Here is a 13,382-nt window from a genome sequence, read left to right on the forward strand (position 1 = left end):
TCCAAGGAGAAAAAATGAAATTCAGAGAAAAACCCTTTTGGGCTGATATTAAATTCCATATTTATTTCCAAAGAATCATTTTAAATAAAGTCAATGAACAGCAACTTTTCACTTGCTCTTTTGTAAATGGATGTCCCATGATTTGTATGAAATGATGCAAAGCTGCCCCATTTCCTGACAGGCAAAGGGTGGCCACTGCAGCATTTCTTTGACTCATTCCTTCCACTGAGTTTTCCATAAGTGATTCATGGCTCTACTCAGCTTTCCTGGAAAATATTTCTCCAAGTCTGCAAGGTATGGAAAGCAGGATATTCTTCTGGGATGGATTCTAACTGGGAATCTTTGTGCCTCTCTCTCTTCAGAGACAAACAGCAGTTTAATAACTTCATTCTATCAACTCTGATTTAATTCTTTTTCCCCTAAATAACACAAAAACCAAAAACTTCTATATATCTTTCACCCTATTCCCTGCATATCCTGATTTCTTAGTACTCCAGCCCAAAAAGCCTAAAAACCAGATGTTTGTTTCTATTATTTTACTTTTATGTAAAGGAAAATATTTAGGATATTATTAATATTAAAGGAAATATTCAATTAATATTAATAAAATACTAAAGGAAAATATTTTATTTAGAAAGAGCCTCCCTGAATCTGAATTCTGTATCACCTACAGAATTTTGTGGGGTTTTGTTTTTTTTTTTCTTGGAAGTCCCAACACTACTAAAAGTATTTTTCCACAGAGGTACTGTGAAATAATTACAAGTTCCCTGAGACTCCTTGCCTGACTGGTTGCAAAAATCCCTCAGGTGTCATTTAAAGCCAACACACAGCACTGACACCAACTCAGAGCTGCTCCAAGCCCTGCTCAGCCTCTGATGCAGCTCAGTCTGGAGGCTGCTGCTAAAATAAATCCTCAAAGCAGTTCCCAGGCCCCTCCTCCTCTCTCCTCCCATTTTCCTGAAGAAATTGAAGGGAATTTCACTTTGATTCCCATGCAGATCAGCTGTGGGATTGTTAAATCTCCCTGGGATTTTTTCCACACTGTTTGTACCTGGGCTGCTGCCTCTGTGCCAATTCCACAGCAAAGAAATTCAGCTCTCAGTGCCCAGACTTGCTGTGGCTGCCCCTGGATCCCTGGAATGTTCAGTTCCAGCTTGGACATTGGGACAGTGGGAGGTGTCCCTGCCATGGCAGGGGTGGCTCTGGGGGGGATTTGAGGTCCCTCCAAACCCAAACCAGTCTGGGACTCTGTGAAACCTTAAGAATTCCATCCAAGTGTGGTATTGAACCTGCACTTGGGACATTTTACAACACTGGAAAGCTGCTTTGATCTTAAAATGAATCACAGATTCGTGGAATGCTTTGGGATGGAAGCGACATCAAAGATCACCCAGAGCCACCCCTGCCATGGCAGGGACACCTCCCACTGTCCCAATGTCCAACCTGGAACTGAACATTCCAGGGATCCAGGGGCAGCCACAACAAATCTGGGAATTCCATCCCAGGGAACAATTCCTAATTCCCAAAATCCCATCAAATCCTGCTCTGAAGCCATTCCCTGGGTGCTGTCCCTCCATTCCCTGGGTGCTGTCCCTGCATTCCCTGGGTGCTGTCCCTCCATTCCCTGGGTGCTGTCCCTCCATTCCCTGGGTGCTGTCCCTCCATTCCCTGGGTGCTGTCCCTCCATCCCTTGGCAATTGTCTCTCTCCATGGTTCCTGCAGCTCCTTCAGGCCCTGCAAGGCCACCCTGAGCTCAGCCCAAAGCTTCTCCTCTCCAGGCTGAACAATCCCAGCTGTGCCAGCCTTTCCTCCCAGCAGAGCTGCTCCATCCCTCTGCTCATCCTGCTGCCTCCTCTGGGCTCTCTGCAGCAGCTCCAGCTCCTCCCCGTGCTGGGATCCAGAGTGCTTTTAGAATTTCTGAAAATTTCCAGCCCCCAACCCCTGTTTTGGAAAATCCCCCAGCTCCTTTTCCCCAGGGAAGGCAGAAAGGCCCAAATCTCCCACGAGGGCACTGCCTGAGCTATTCCTGGAGTGTTTGCAGTTGGTGCCACTCTCCAAGGCATTTCTGAGGAACCTCATTAAGCTCCTGCAACAACACCTCAGCCAAAGAAAAAACTTCAGTTTTGTGCTCAGCCTTTCAGCAAACACTCATAGAAGGACTGTGCCCAGTTGAGCCTTATCATTTTTTTTCCAGATGAACTGGTTTGTGATTGAACTCCTCCTCTAAAAGCTGGCAGTGTTTTATTGCCTGAGCTGGATTAGGAGGAAAGCACTTCAATGTGTTCAAGTGATCTCCATAAAAACAGCCTGGCCACGATGAAGAGCCTCTTTTAAAAGGCAGAATTTCACAAAACATTCTATTTTATATTTTTAACCACCACAAAACTGGTCTCTTCTCAAAGTCACCTGATCCAACAGCCTCTCCCCCTTGATTGTCTCTAAAGCCAACTCAGAAAAATCACAGTTCTGACATTTCCAACCTGCCCAGCAGAGCAAAAAAAAAAAAAAGCTTAAAACAGCATTTCCAGTTCCACTTTCTGCAACCTCAATGGAACAGCAAGGGCTGTGCAGATTGAAAAACCAAATTAAAGTCTTCAAATCAGAGCATTTGCAAGGCAAACTTCTAATCAGGACAGGCAGCAACAAAGGGAGACTCAAATAACTGGGGAAAAGAGAGATTAAACAATAATTTGCAAATACATCAAATAAATACAGTCAGAGCTCTCTGCTCATTAGGGAATTTGGTGTCCTACATCCAATCTGTTTTAAAAAATAAAGATTATTCACCCTCAGGCTGACCTGCCATTAATTCTTTGCTCATGGTGATTGATTGTGTTTGCATTTATTGATGCAGCAGTTTTCCCCAAATCCTCATGGTGTGCCAAGCTGCAGCTGGATTTTATTCTCCTGTCACTCAGCTTTGCCAGGATCCCTTCCCTTGGGCTGAGAGTTTGATCCTTGGGCAGTTTTTTAAGGATGAAATGATGGAGGAATTGTTCTCCTATCAATGCTGATTGAACCATCAGCACCTGAAATGGGGGAGTTTAAATCAGGTTTAGTCCAGGACTGGGTGACACAGAAGGAAAATTTAAATAACTCTGTTTCCCAATTGACAATCACTGAGTGATCAACAACTCATTCACATCATTCCATCTGCTCCTCCTAGACTCATGGATTTTTTTTTTAATTTTTCTTCAGGAGTTTTTTTTTTGAAGATTTTACCTTTTAAAGCATCATTACACACCAAGGCACCGAAAAGGAAGGATCTGCTACAAATAACTCTGAGAGCTGATGAACAGTGAGAATTAAAGAGAATTAATTTCAAAACCAGCCCCCACTGTCAGCATTTGCTTCCCATGGAATCCTCACTCCCATGGATTCATTCTGCATTCACCTCCTGCACTGCTGACTCCACAGCAATCTACCAAACTGTCATGAAAATCAATTTAATTTAATCCAAAACTTCTCCTGTTTAACTGAAAAGTAAAAAAAAATAAATAAATTAACATTTTAAGAGGTAAAACAGTTGTCCTAAAGTATTTTTCTACATTTTTATGGTGTTTTTCCAGCTGTGACAGGTACAAGAACTGTCCCATTGAGTGAAGATATGACCACAATCCTGATGGAACAGGATGAAAAATACTTCTGTCATGAACAATTTATTATCATGAAAAACACAGCTGTATTATGGCAAAAACTACGACTTGAGGAAGAGCAAAGATAAGGATGAAAACAGCAGGTGTTGGGGTTGTTTTAATTTCTAATTCCTTCTAACATGACAGCAGGATTTGTTTAATTCAAATATTAAAAGATCTCATCCCAGGCAAGCTGAAGTTATGTGTTCATCTTCTGACACATCCTCTGTGACTAAGGGAAAAACAAAAAGAAATTTTTAAAAAATTCGATTTTAACACAGGAGGCTTTGGGAAACCACACGAGCTGCTGAGAAGCAGGTTGGTATTTCTGGCATCTTTAAAAAAAAAAAAATGACATTTTCCACTGCAGTCCACAGAAAGAAGAATGGAAGATAAACTTCAAAAATATTTTCTAAGAATGTTCTGGGAGGGTAGGAAAAAAAAAAAACCCCAAAGCAATTACAAGAAGTTTCTGCATTTTAAAGAACAAATCAAGTGTACCTGGAAATTTCAAAAGGATTTTAAAAATAAAGATCATGGAATGGTTTCATTGGAAAAATGGAAAAAATCATCTAATTCCAAGCTCATTCCACTATCCCAAGTTGCTCCAAGCCCTGTCCAACTTTGATAAAATAATAAAAAATAATAAAAGGAGCCCCAGAAGAGTCTGGAATTTATCCCAAATCATCTGCATTTTTTGTTGAGGTTAATGCCTGATACACTGTAATTATCTTAGGCATTAATTAGTGACACACCAGCAGCACACTGGCATTTCAAGCTTTTAAGGTACATAACAACAGAGCTTTGAGGATGCATTTTATTGATTTATTTATTCATATGGCAAGAACCCACCTGCTTTGATTCAAGGGAGGGGAAAAAAAAATAATTAGAAAATAATTCTTGAAAATATTTTAAATTCCTGAATATTCCAGGCAGTGTTTTTGGGTTAGGAACTCCCATTTGCTGAAAGCCAACATAGTTCTGCATCTCCTTCTAACTTCTGCTATAGGAATGTCTGGATTTGCCTTTTTTTTTTTTTTTTCCAGCAGGAAAGATGCAAACATCAAGCAGCTCAGGAAGGAAGGCACAGATGTTCACTTCTTTCTCTCCTGAAAGCATCTCCTGTGAAAAATTCCTGCACTTCAGCTGCTCTGGGCAAGGTGAGGAGTTTTAATGTTGGGATAGATCCCAGAAAAAAAAAAAAACAAAAAAAAAACAACCTTCTAAAAATGTGTTTAAAGCTGTTCTATACCTGACAGAGATGCTGAGCCTTTCCCAAGGGGAGAACACCCCAGTGCTCTGGGAGGTTTTATTTGGGGTGGGCTGGTTGCAGATTTTGGGGTGGGCTGTGAGCAGGGGTTCAGAGAGGAGAGGCCCTGCTGATGTCACCTGTTCTGGGCTCATTTCACCTGCCCTGGGCTCCCTCCACCTGCCCTGGGCTCCCCCCACCTGCCCTGGGCTCCCCCCACCTGCCCTGGGCTCCCTCCACCTGCCCTGGGCTCCCTTCACCTTCCCTGGGCTCCCTTCACCTGCCCTGGGCTCATTTCACCTGCTCTCAGCTCCCTTCACCTGCCCTGAGCTCCCTTCACCTGCCCTGGGCTCCCCCCACCTGCCCTGGGCTCCCTTCACCTGCCCTGGGCTCCCCCCACCTGCCCTGGGCTCCCCCCACCTGCCCTGGGCTCCCCCCACCTGCCCTGGGCTCATTTTCTCTGCCTTACACAAGCCCACCATGAGCTGTCCATATTTCCCACTGCCTGTCCCAGCAGCTGCTTCCCCCTGGAGCCTGAGGAAAACCCAAGCCTTGAATCAGAGTTTCCATGAGCCAGGCAATGCTGGCTCCCAGCTGCACCTGGCATGTGGCCCAAGGGCCACAGAACCCTGCACAGGAGTGGCCACATAACCCAGGAGCTGGGCAAACACCCCAGGGATTCCCATTGATTGTCCCTGCACAAGTTCTGCTTGCCACTAGAGACCTTCTCCTGCTATTTAACAGCACAACCTGCAAGAAATGGACATTTTGGGTTCTCATTTCCTCCTTTTTTCCCCACAATAATGGACATTTTATTTCTCATTTCCTCTCCTTTTCCCACAATAATGACACTTTAGTTCTCATTTCCTCCCCTTTTCCCACAATAATGACACTTTAGTTCTCATTTCCTCCCCTTTTCCCACAATAATGACACTTTAGTTCTCATTTCCTCCCCTTTTCCCACAATAATGGACATTTTATTTCTCATTTCCTCCTTTTTTCCCCTCAATAATGGACATTTTATTTCTCATTTCCTCCCCCTTTCCCACAATAATGGACATTTGATTCTCATTTCCTCCTCTTTTCCCACAATAATGGACATTTGGATTCTCATTTCCTCCCCTTTTCCCACAATAATGGACATTTTATTTCTCATTTCCTCCTCTTTTCCCACAGCAATGAACATTTTAGTTCTTATTTCCTCTTTTCCCACAATAATGGCCATATTTTCCACTGTAGCTTTCAGTAATTATCAACAATTCTATACTAAAATAATCAGAGATGGGACTTGCTCTTCATGTATTCAGTATTATCTCACATGTTGGGTTATCAGAAAGGAATGGAATATTTTAACTACAAACCCACAGAAATGTTTTGTTTAACTCCATGGATTATGAACAGCTAAAAAATTAGAAATAAGGGAAAAAAAAAAAATCCATTTATTATAAACAACACAGCTTGGCTCTTCTGGAACTTCAGCAGCTCAGCTTCCTACCTTCAGAGAAAGGAAACAGCACCTCCAGGAAAACAAAAAAACAAACAAAAAAAAAAGAACAATTCTCCTGCTTTCAGCCTGTCCTCCTTGGAAAATAGCCTGAATTTTAAGAGGTTCCATACAAACAGCCACTTGTTTTGAAATCAGCACCAAACCTTCAGGGAAGTTTCCAGAATGGTTTTCAATCCATGCAAGAAAATAAAGTGATTTTGGTTTACTTGACTGCATCTAAAAGTCCAAAATTTACATTTATGGGGTTTTTAGGATTTTTTTTTCCCCCCCCCCCAAGCTGTTTGATACAGACATGATGAATAAATCAATTTATCAAACACCTTCCACTCCTACACCACTGAAAATTGAGGTGTTGGTTCAATTTTCCTGCTGCCTCTTGCATTTCAGCAAACACAAAGGAATTCAAATCCAACTCCTGAGGTCTGCACTCTCAGCTCAATAACCAAGAGTTGTTTGCCAACACCACAATAACTGCAAAAAAAACCTCAAAAAAAAAAAAAAATCAAAATCAAAATCAAATCCAGCTCTTCATTTGTGACCCTCTGAAAAAATCTGCCCAAGGGCAGAGGGAAATTCCATTTTAATAAATGAAATTCACTGATTATTATTGACAGCTCTGCTTTTGTGAGCAAGGCCTGGAATCAATGAATTTAATCGTTAATGAAATTAATTCTGGTTATCTCTGGCATTAAAAAATGCTGAGAGGAACAGACAAAAGGTCTAAAGCAGGTACTTATCACCAATTCTATTTAGGATATTGTCACATCCTAAATGCCACTCTTGGCACACACCACTCAGCAAACACCTCAATTTTAATATTAGGATTCCCAAACATTCTGGGACAATGATTTCCATAGTTTAATTATACATTACACCCACAAAACTATTTTAAAAATGGTATTTTAGGCCTCAGGTTCACTCAGGACAACCCATATTTCAATCATTCCCAACATATTTCCATATTTTATGAGGCAGAACAAGGGATAAAAACCCCAGCAAGGAAAGTGTTAAAATCTCATTAATAAACCCCAAAATTCAAGCAAAGGCAGCCAGGGGAGGTGTTGGATGATTTTTGGGGGTCCCTTCCAACCCAAACCATGCCAAAATTTGGTTTTCACACACAAAAACAAGCCCCAGACTTCACTGGAAATTCTGGTTAATGCAAATATATTGACATTATGTAATAGATTAACTAGTAAATATAATACATTCTATTAATGTAAATTAATGTAAATATATTGCATCATTTTTGAAATTATTTCCCTCATTTACAGTTCTCCCGACCTGCAGTTATGACACCAAGTAATGTTATTTATTAATAACCAAAATTATTTATAAATTTATAAACACTGCTTATTAAAACTTGAATAAACTACTGAGTAACTACTCCAGCAATAAACTGACACAGAATTAAACTTTTGGTGCATAAAAAAATTTTTTATCATTTAAGCCTATTCTGTATGGGATAGTTCAGTCACTGCAGATATTAATAATTATTTAATGCTGATGTTAATGAGGGGTGTTTGGGTTGAGTTTCAAGCCAGTCTCACCTCTAAAACACTGAACTTCTTTTCATATTTTTAATTAATGAATGAGACAATAATCCTGGGAACAAAGTTCCATTTGCTCCCACAAAAAAGGAAAAAAAAGGAAAAAAAGGAAAAGCTCTCCCCAGCACTGTGATGCAGCTTTGGTGTTCCCAGGGATTTCACCAATGTTTTCCTAAATTTCCATTCTCCAGGAAAATGAAATTTTTAATCCTGGCACTCTCAGACCTCGTGTGGGATCTTTTTTTTTCTCCAGACTTTGGGCTAATAAAATGGAATTTTTGTTAATATCTTCGACATTCATGACAATTCTACCACACTGATTTTCTAGGTTTTGGTATTTTTAAGGCACCCAAAAAGCACCTTGTGCACAGCAGGAGTTATTTCAATGTTGAAATAAATATATAAATATTATATATTTCTGTTTTATTTCTACCTCTGAAAGTATTTACATTTTTTTGCTTGAAGCACTGACTGATCAGCTCATTCTGAAGACTTAAATAAGTTTTTTTTTGACACACAAATAATTCTTTTGGAGACCTACAGAAATGATATAAACCTTGAAGCTGTTCAAAATACCTCCACTACTTAACTAAATACTTCCAGAAGTTCCATTCAAAAATTGTTCATAATGGAAGGTTTTTAATTGTTTTGTAATGGTTTTAGTGTTCAAAATTAATCCAGATTATTGAGATGTGATTTGGAACCACGGTCTTAACCCTGAGCTTTACTTGGAAAGTAAAAGCATTAAAAAACAGAAACACTGTCACAAAAAAGAATTTTTTTTTTTTTTGGTAGAGAAAGAATGAAAATCTTGAAAATTTCTGCAGGTGCCAATAATTCCATTTTACATTCCCATTAGGGAATATTTTGCCAAAACCAGAGCCTGTGGTCACAAAATAAAACAAAACATTCATTCTTTTTAGAAATCTCCTTTTAAAATGTTTTCTTTTTAATGTGATCTAACAAGCTTTAAAAAAAAAAAAACCCAAGTGAAGTGAAAGGATTACAAGGCACGTGGCTGAGAGGCAGGAAGAGATTACCAGAAAAATCGAGATTATTTGGAAAGAAACTTTTGCAAATACTCCTGAGAAATCTGCTGAACTTCCTGCAAAGCAGAATTCTTTAAATATTAAAAAAAAAAAAAAAAAAAATCCAAATCCACCTCATGATGATTTCAGTGGCCTGCAAGGCAATTTAAAATATCTAAAAGCAAGGTTTGTTTAACAGCTTGATTTTCAGCTGAGCTCACAAAAGTTTTTTTCTGCATTGAAACCACACAAAGCTGAAGGAAAAAAAAAAAAAAAAAAAAAGAAGATTTTGGGAATTTTGGGAGCTGCAATTCCCAGGATTCAGCTCACCTGCAGCTCTGCTTTTTCCCTGGGTTACACAAAACTCACCTTGGTGGGATTTCTCTTCAAGCTCAAATAGAATTTTATTTTTTATTTTATTTTTTTAATAAATAATTGCAGAGAGAATTTCCCAGCCAATTCTGGGGGTTGTGTGAGGACACAGGCTCAACTCCAACCTTGAGTGCATTTCTTTAATAATTCAGTTTTCCAGTAAAGTTTTTCCAGAGAAAAAACTGTTCCCATGACAGAACAGTCTGCTTTCAGTTTCTCTGTGAATACAAGTTGTTGTTAATTATGAAAAACTTGCTGCTACGTTCATTAATTTGCAAAAAATTAGCAGATTAAGGTAATTATCACAGAGTCATTAAGGGTGGAAGTGACTTTCCCAGCAGAACCATCATGGAAATAGGAAAAAGAAATATGGTCTAAAATATGAAAATAGGTTTAAAATATGATTTTTAAACACCTAAAATGTCCCCAAGTGCCACATCCAAACACCTCCAGAGATGGAGACTTCACCACCTCAAAAATCTTAGAAATATTTTTAAGGAATTTAAGGAACTCATTCGAAGGGAAATTGTATCCATTAAAAAAAAAAAATTAAAGAAAATCTCTCCTAGCCCTAAAACCCACAGATTTTCTGAGAAATGAAATTTTTTTTTTGTAGGAATTCTTGGTGCTCCTCTTTGTCACTGCCCAAATGAAAGGTGCAACAGTGAAATGGAAACAGGCAGAGCACACCTGGGTAAAATCCTCAGCAAGGGGCATAAATGAAATTATTTCGGTTTTTTAGCCCTCCTGTGACTGTGCCAGAATTGTGAAATTCAGCAGGGAAATGCTGCACATCCCTTGGGATAACAGGAGCCAGGGAAGTGCTTGGATTTGACAGCATAAATTCCATAAAAAAACTCCCTGAGTGTCCTCTGCTGACATAAAACAGCTCTTAAAAATGGAATATCACACGAGGAGGGTAGAAAAATACAAAAATCTAATTTGGAATTAGCTACTGACACCTTTTCTTAAATAAATGAGTAGATAGGAACACACAGTTTTAAAAATAAAACTCATCTGTGTGTTGGATGAAGAAAGAATGACAATTCCTCAAGCACACCATCAACATTTGAAGCTACCAAAAGCTGCAGATCCAATGTACAAGCTCAGAAAATTCAATTTTTTTCGAGGTAATTTGCCAACTTGAAGATCAGAAAAAGATTTTTTTATTATTATTTGAGGTAATTATTTCAATAAAAAGGAAAAATACAGAATTTAAAGGAATTCCTGAACTGTGTTTTAGGAAACTTGAGAGTAAGTATTTAGGTGTTCTCTGGAACATTTTGGACTGATATTAAAAAAATGGTCATGAAGTATTTTTATTTCTTCTGAGAATAAACTGGCATTTAGCAGAACTATTACCTTGATAGGAAGGTCTGGGTTTTTTTTTTTTTTTTATTTCAAACTTCTGATTTCTCAACTGGGATTATCAGCACCTCCATTAAAAAAAAAAAAAAAAAAAAAAAATTTTTAAAAAAAATGAAAAGGAGGAAGAAGAGGAATATTCAAGCAGCACTTCCAGAAGAAATGATGATTTGGGAAATAAAATAGAAATAATTGTCAGTAGCTGTCTTGTCTCACCTTTGATTGGATCAACCCTCCTCAAATAGGGCAATCCAGGATTATTAAGGGGCCCACTGAAGGGAAAAAAAAAAACCCATTTAACTCTAGAGAAAAGGTAATTTAAGAGTGTTACATCTGCTGGGAAAAGCAGAATAGAATAGACCCAACTCACTGCTGACACCAAAATTCAGAGTATTTACAAACACTGCATGTGAGGATCCCTTCATCACCACCCAATTCCACACCTCTGCTGCACAAATTGGACTTTTCTGGGCACATTCTACACCAAACCAAGAGGATTTCCTTAAAATTCACCCTCTAAGCAAGTGCAACCTTTTAAAATTAACCTTGGCATCTTTCTCAAGTAATCCAGAGTAACATTTCAGTGTGACCACCTCACCTCCCACGTGTGAGTGACAAAATTGCATTTCCTTGCTCACCAGAACGCTCTGGAAAACTGGGTACACCGTTGGCACAATGCAACATTTTCCTCGTTTTTAATATAATTTTGTTAATAATATGAAATGTTTTCACACCTCCAAAATCTGGGATACAGCCTTAGGGCCTCTCGTTCCACTTTTCTCTCTGCACCTTCCTGATATTTGGCCAAGAAAACAAATTAAAAACGTAACCAGTCCATGTGTGTTCCTATAAAAGCCCCTTATTTCCAGCTTTAAAGAGTGATCAGCTCTTGGCAGCTCTGTAATTTTATTAACTGAAGCTAAATTCTGTATTTCAGAGCTGAAAAAACAGTGAGCAGATACCTAAACTGATTTTTCATCTATTAAAAGTCTGTGTGCACCTACCACGTTTATGGTCACCAAGTTCCAAGCACCTCCATCGCCTTTTTTTTTTTTTTTTTTTTAAGTTTGGTGTTATTTATAAAACTTTGACTTTCTTTCCCTGCTGGAGATAGATATTTATTTATTCAAGTCCAAGATAATTCTCCCATTCTTTACCTTAGAAACGTAATTTATGCAGTTTCATTGTCATCCACGGCGAAGACAACACAGGTCATGCTGAGATTATGAAACTCAAATTAATTTGTTTCCACTGCCTAATTTTTCAAGTCCATTCCGTTTAACCCAAATATGTTTAAAAACTAAGCACTTCCTTCAGTGTCAAAGGGCTTGATAGCAAAACCAAAGACAAAAACAAGGCAAAAAAGACCAAAACCACAACATCAGGTCCACCAAACAAAACCTGGAGCACAAAGCTCAGGGTAGAGCGATCCGGGGATATTTTATTTCACTTCTGTTTTATATAGAGATTCACCCTGAGCTACGGGTACAGGAATCAAAAAAATCGAGGTAAAATAGCTCTTGGTGTTGAAAGTAATTGAATAATTTAATAATTGAGGCTGGCAAAGCCCTCCCAGCCCCTGCAGTCCCAGCTGTGCCCCATGGCCACCTTGGCACCCTGAGTGCCACCTCCAGGTGCCACCTGCAGGGATGGGCACTCCAAAGCTCCCTGGGCAGCCCCTGCCAAGGCCTGAGCTCCCTTTCCATGGGGAAATTCCTGCTGCTGTCCAAGCTGAGCCTGCCCTGGCCCAGCCTGAGGCCGTTCCCTCTCCTCCTGTCTCTGTTCCGTGAGCTCGGAGCGAGCTCCGCTCATCCCCGGCTCGGGACGGAGCTCCCGGCTCTGGGTCCCGGCAGCACCGAGGGGGCGGGCGGGGACGCGCAGCCACAGCCTCGCCCCCTCATCTCCCCCGACGCTCACAGAGAACCGCGACAGCCCCGGCCCCGCACACCGCGCTCCCCTCACGGCTCCCGGCCCGGCTCACCCGGTACGGGCCGTCCTGGAAGACGCGAGGGTCCAGGTTGCAGGCGATGGTAGCGCTGGGCAGGTCCCGCAGCGCTACCGCCTCCATCTCTCGGTCAACAAAGCTCCACTCCGCGTCCGTCTCCTCCTCTTCTTCCTCTTCCTCCTCGTCTTCCCCAGGCGGCAGCGGCTGCTGGAGCGGCGGCTCCTCCATGGCCGGGGGCGAGCGGAGGCGGCCGCGGCGACGTCGTGGAGGCGGCTTCTCCCACCCCCCGCCCGCCATCTTGTTTCCTTAGCCCCCCTCCCCTCAGCAGCCAATCAGGAGCCGCCGCCGCGCCCCCCCCACGCCGTGTCAGCCAATAGGAATGCGCCGCGGCAACAGGTGGCGGGTGAGGCCGCGTCCGCCATGTTGGGTGAGGGCAGCGCCGTGAGGGAGAGGCGTCGCTCCAACACACAAAATAAACTATATATACATAAAATATACTATACATACGTAAATTACACTATATGTACTATCTACACTGTATATGTAGCATGTATTGTATGTATAATACGCGTACGTGCTGTATAATGTCCTATAGATGAAAATGTATCGTCTATAATACACGGTATATAGCCCCTATAGTGTGTGTACTGTATATATAGTAGTTTTATCCGTTATATATAATGTACGATATGTAAAAGTATCGTGTTTATAATATTCTGTGTATTTATGTG

General features: G+C 40.7%; 1 protein-coding gene across 4 annotated transcripts in view; it reads right to left on the reverse strand.

Annotated features, from left to right (window-relative positions):
* RCAN1 (regulator of calcineurin 1) overlaps positions 1-12,975 on the reverse strand; it is a 39,148-nt gene extending 26,173 nt beyond the window's left edge. For all 4 annotated transcript variants that reach the window (XR_015801881.1, XM_088160537.1, XM_088160536.1 and 1 more), the window contains exon 1: positions 12,688-12,975. Coding sequence is in view for 3 of the 4 variants with exons in the window: in XM_088160537.1 (XP_088016663.1) it covers positions 12,688-12,948 (261 nt within the window). In the remaining variant the exon portion in view is untranslated. The remainder of the gene's footprint in view (positions 1-12,687) is intronic.
* Positions 12,976-13,382: the final 407 nt, after the last annotated feature.

The sequence above is a fragment of the Sturnus vulgaris genome, chromosome 2 (genome assembly GCF_052056855.1).
Source record: "Sturnus vulgaris isolate bStuVul1 chromosome 2, bStuVul1.hap1, whole genome shotgun sequence".
Classification (NCBI taxonomy): Eukaryota; Metazoa; Chordata; class Aves; order Passeriformes; family Sturnidae; genus Sturnus; species Sturnus vulgaris.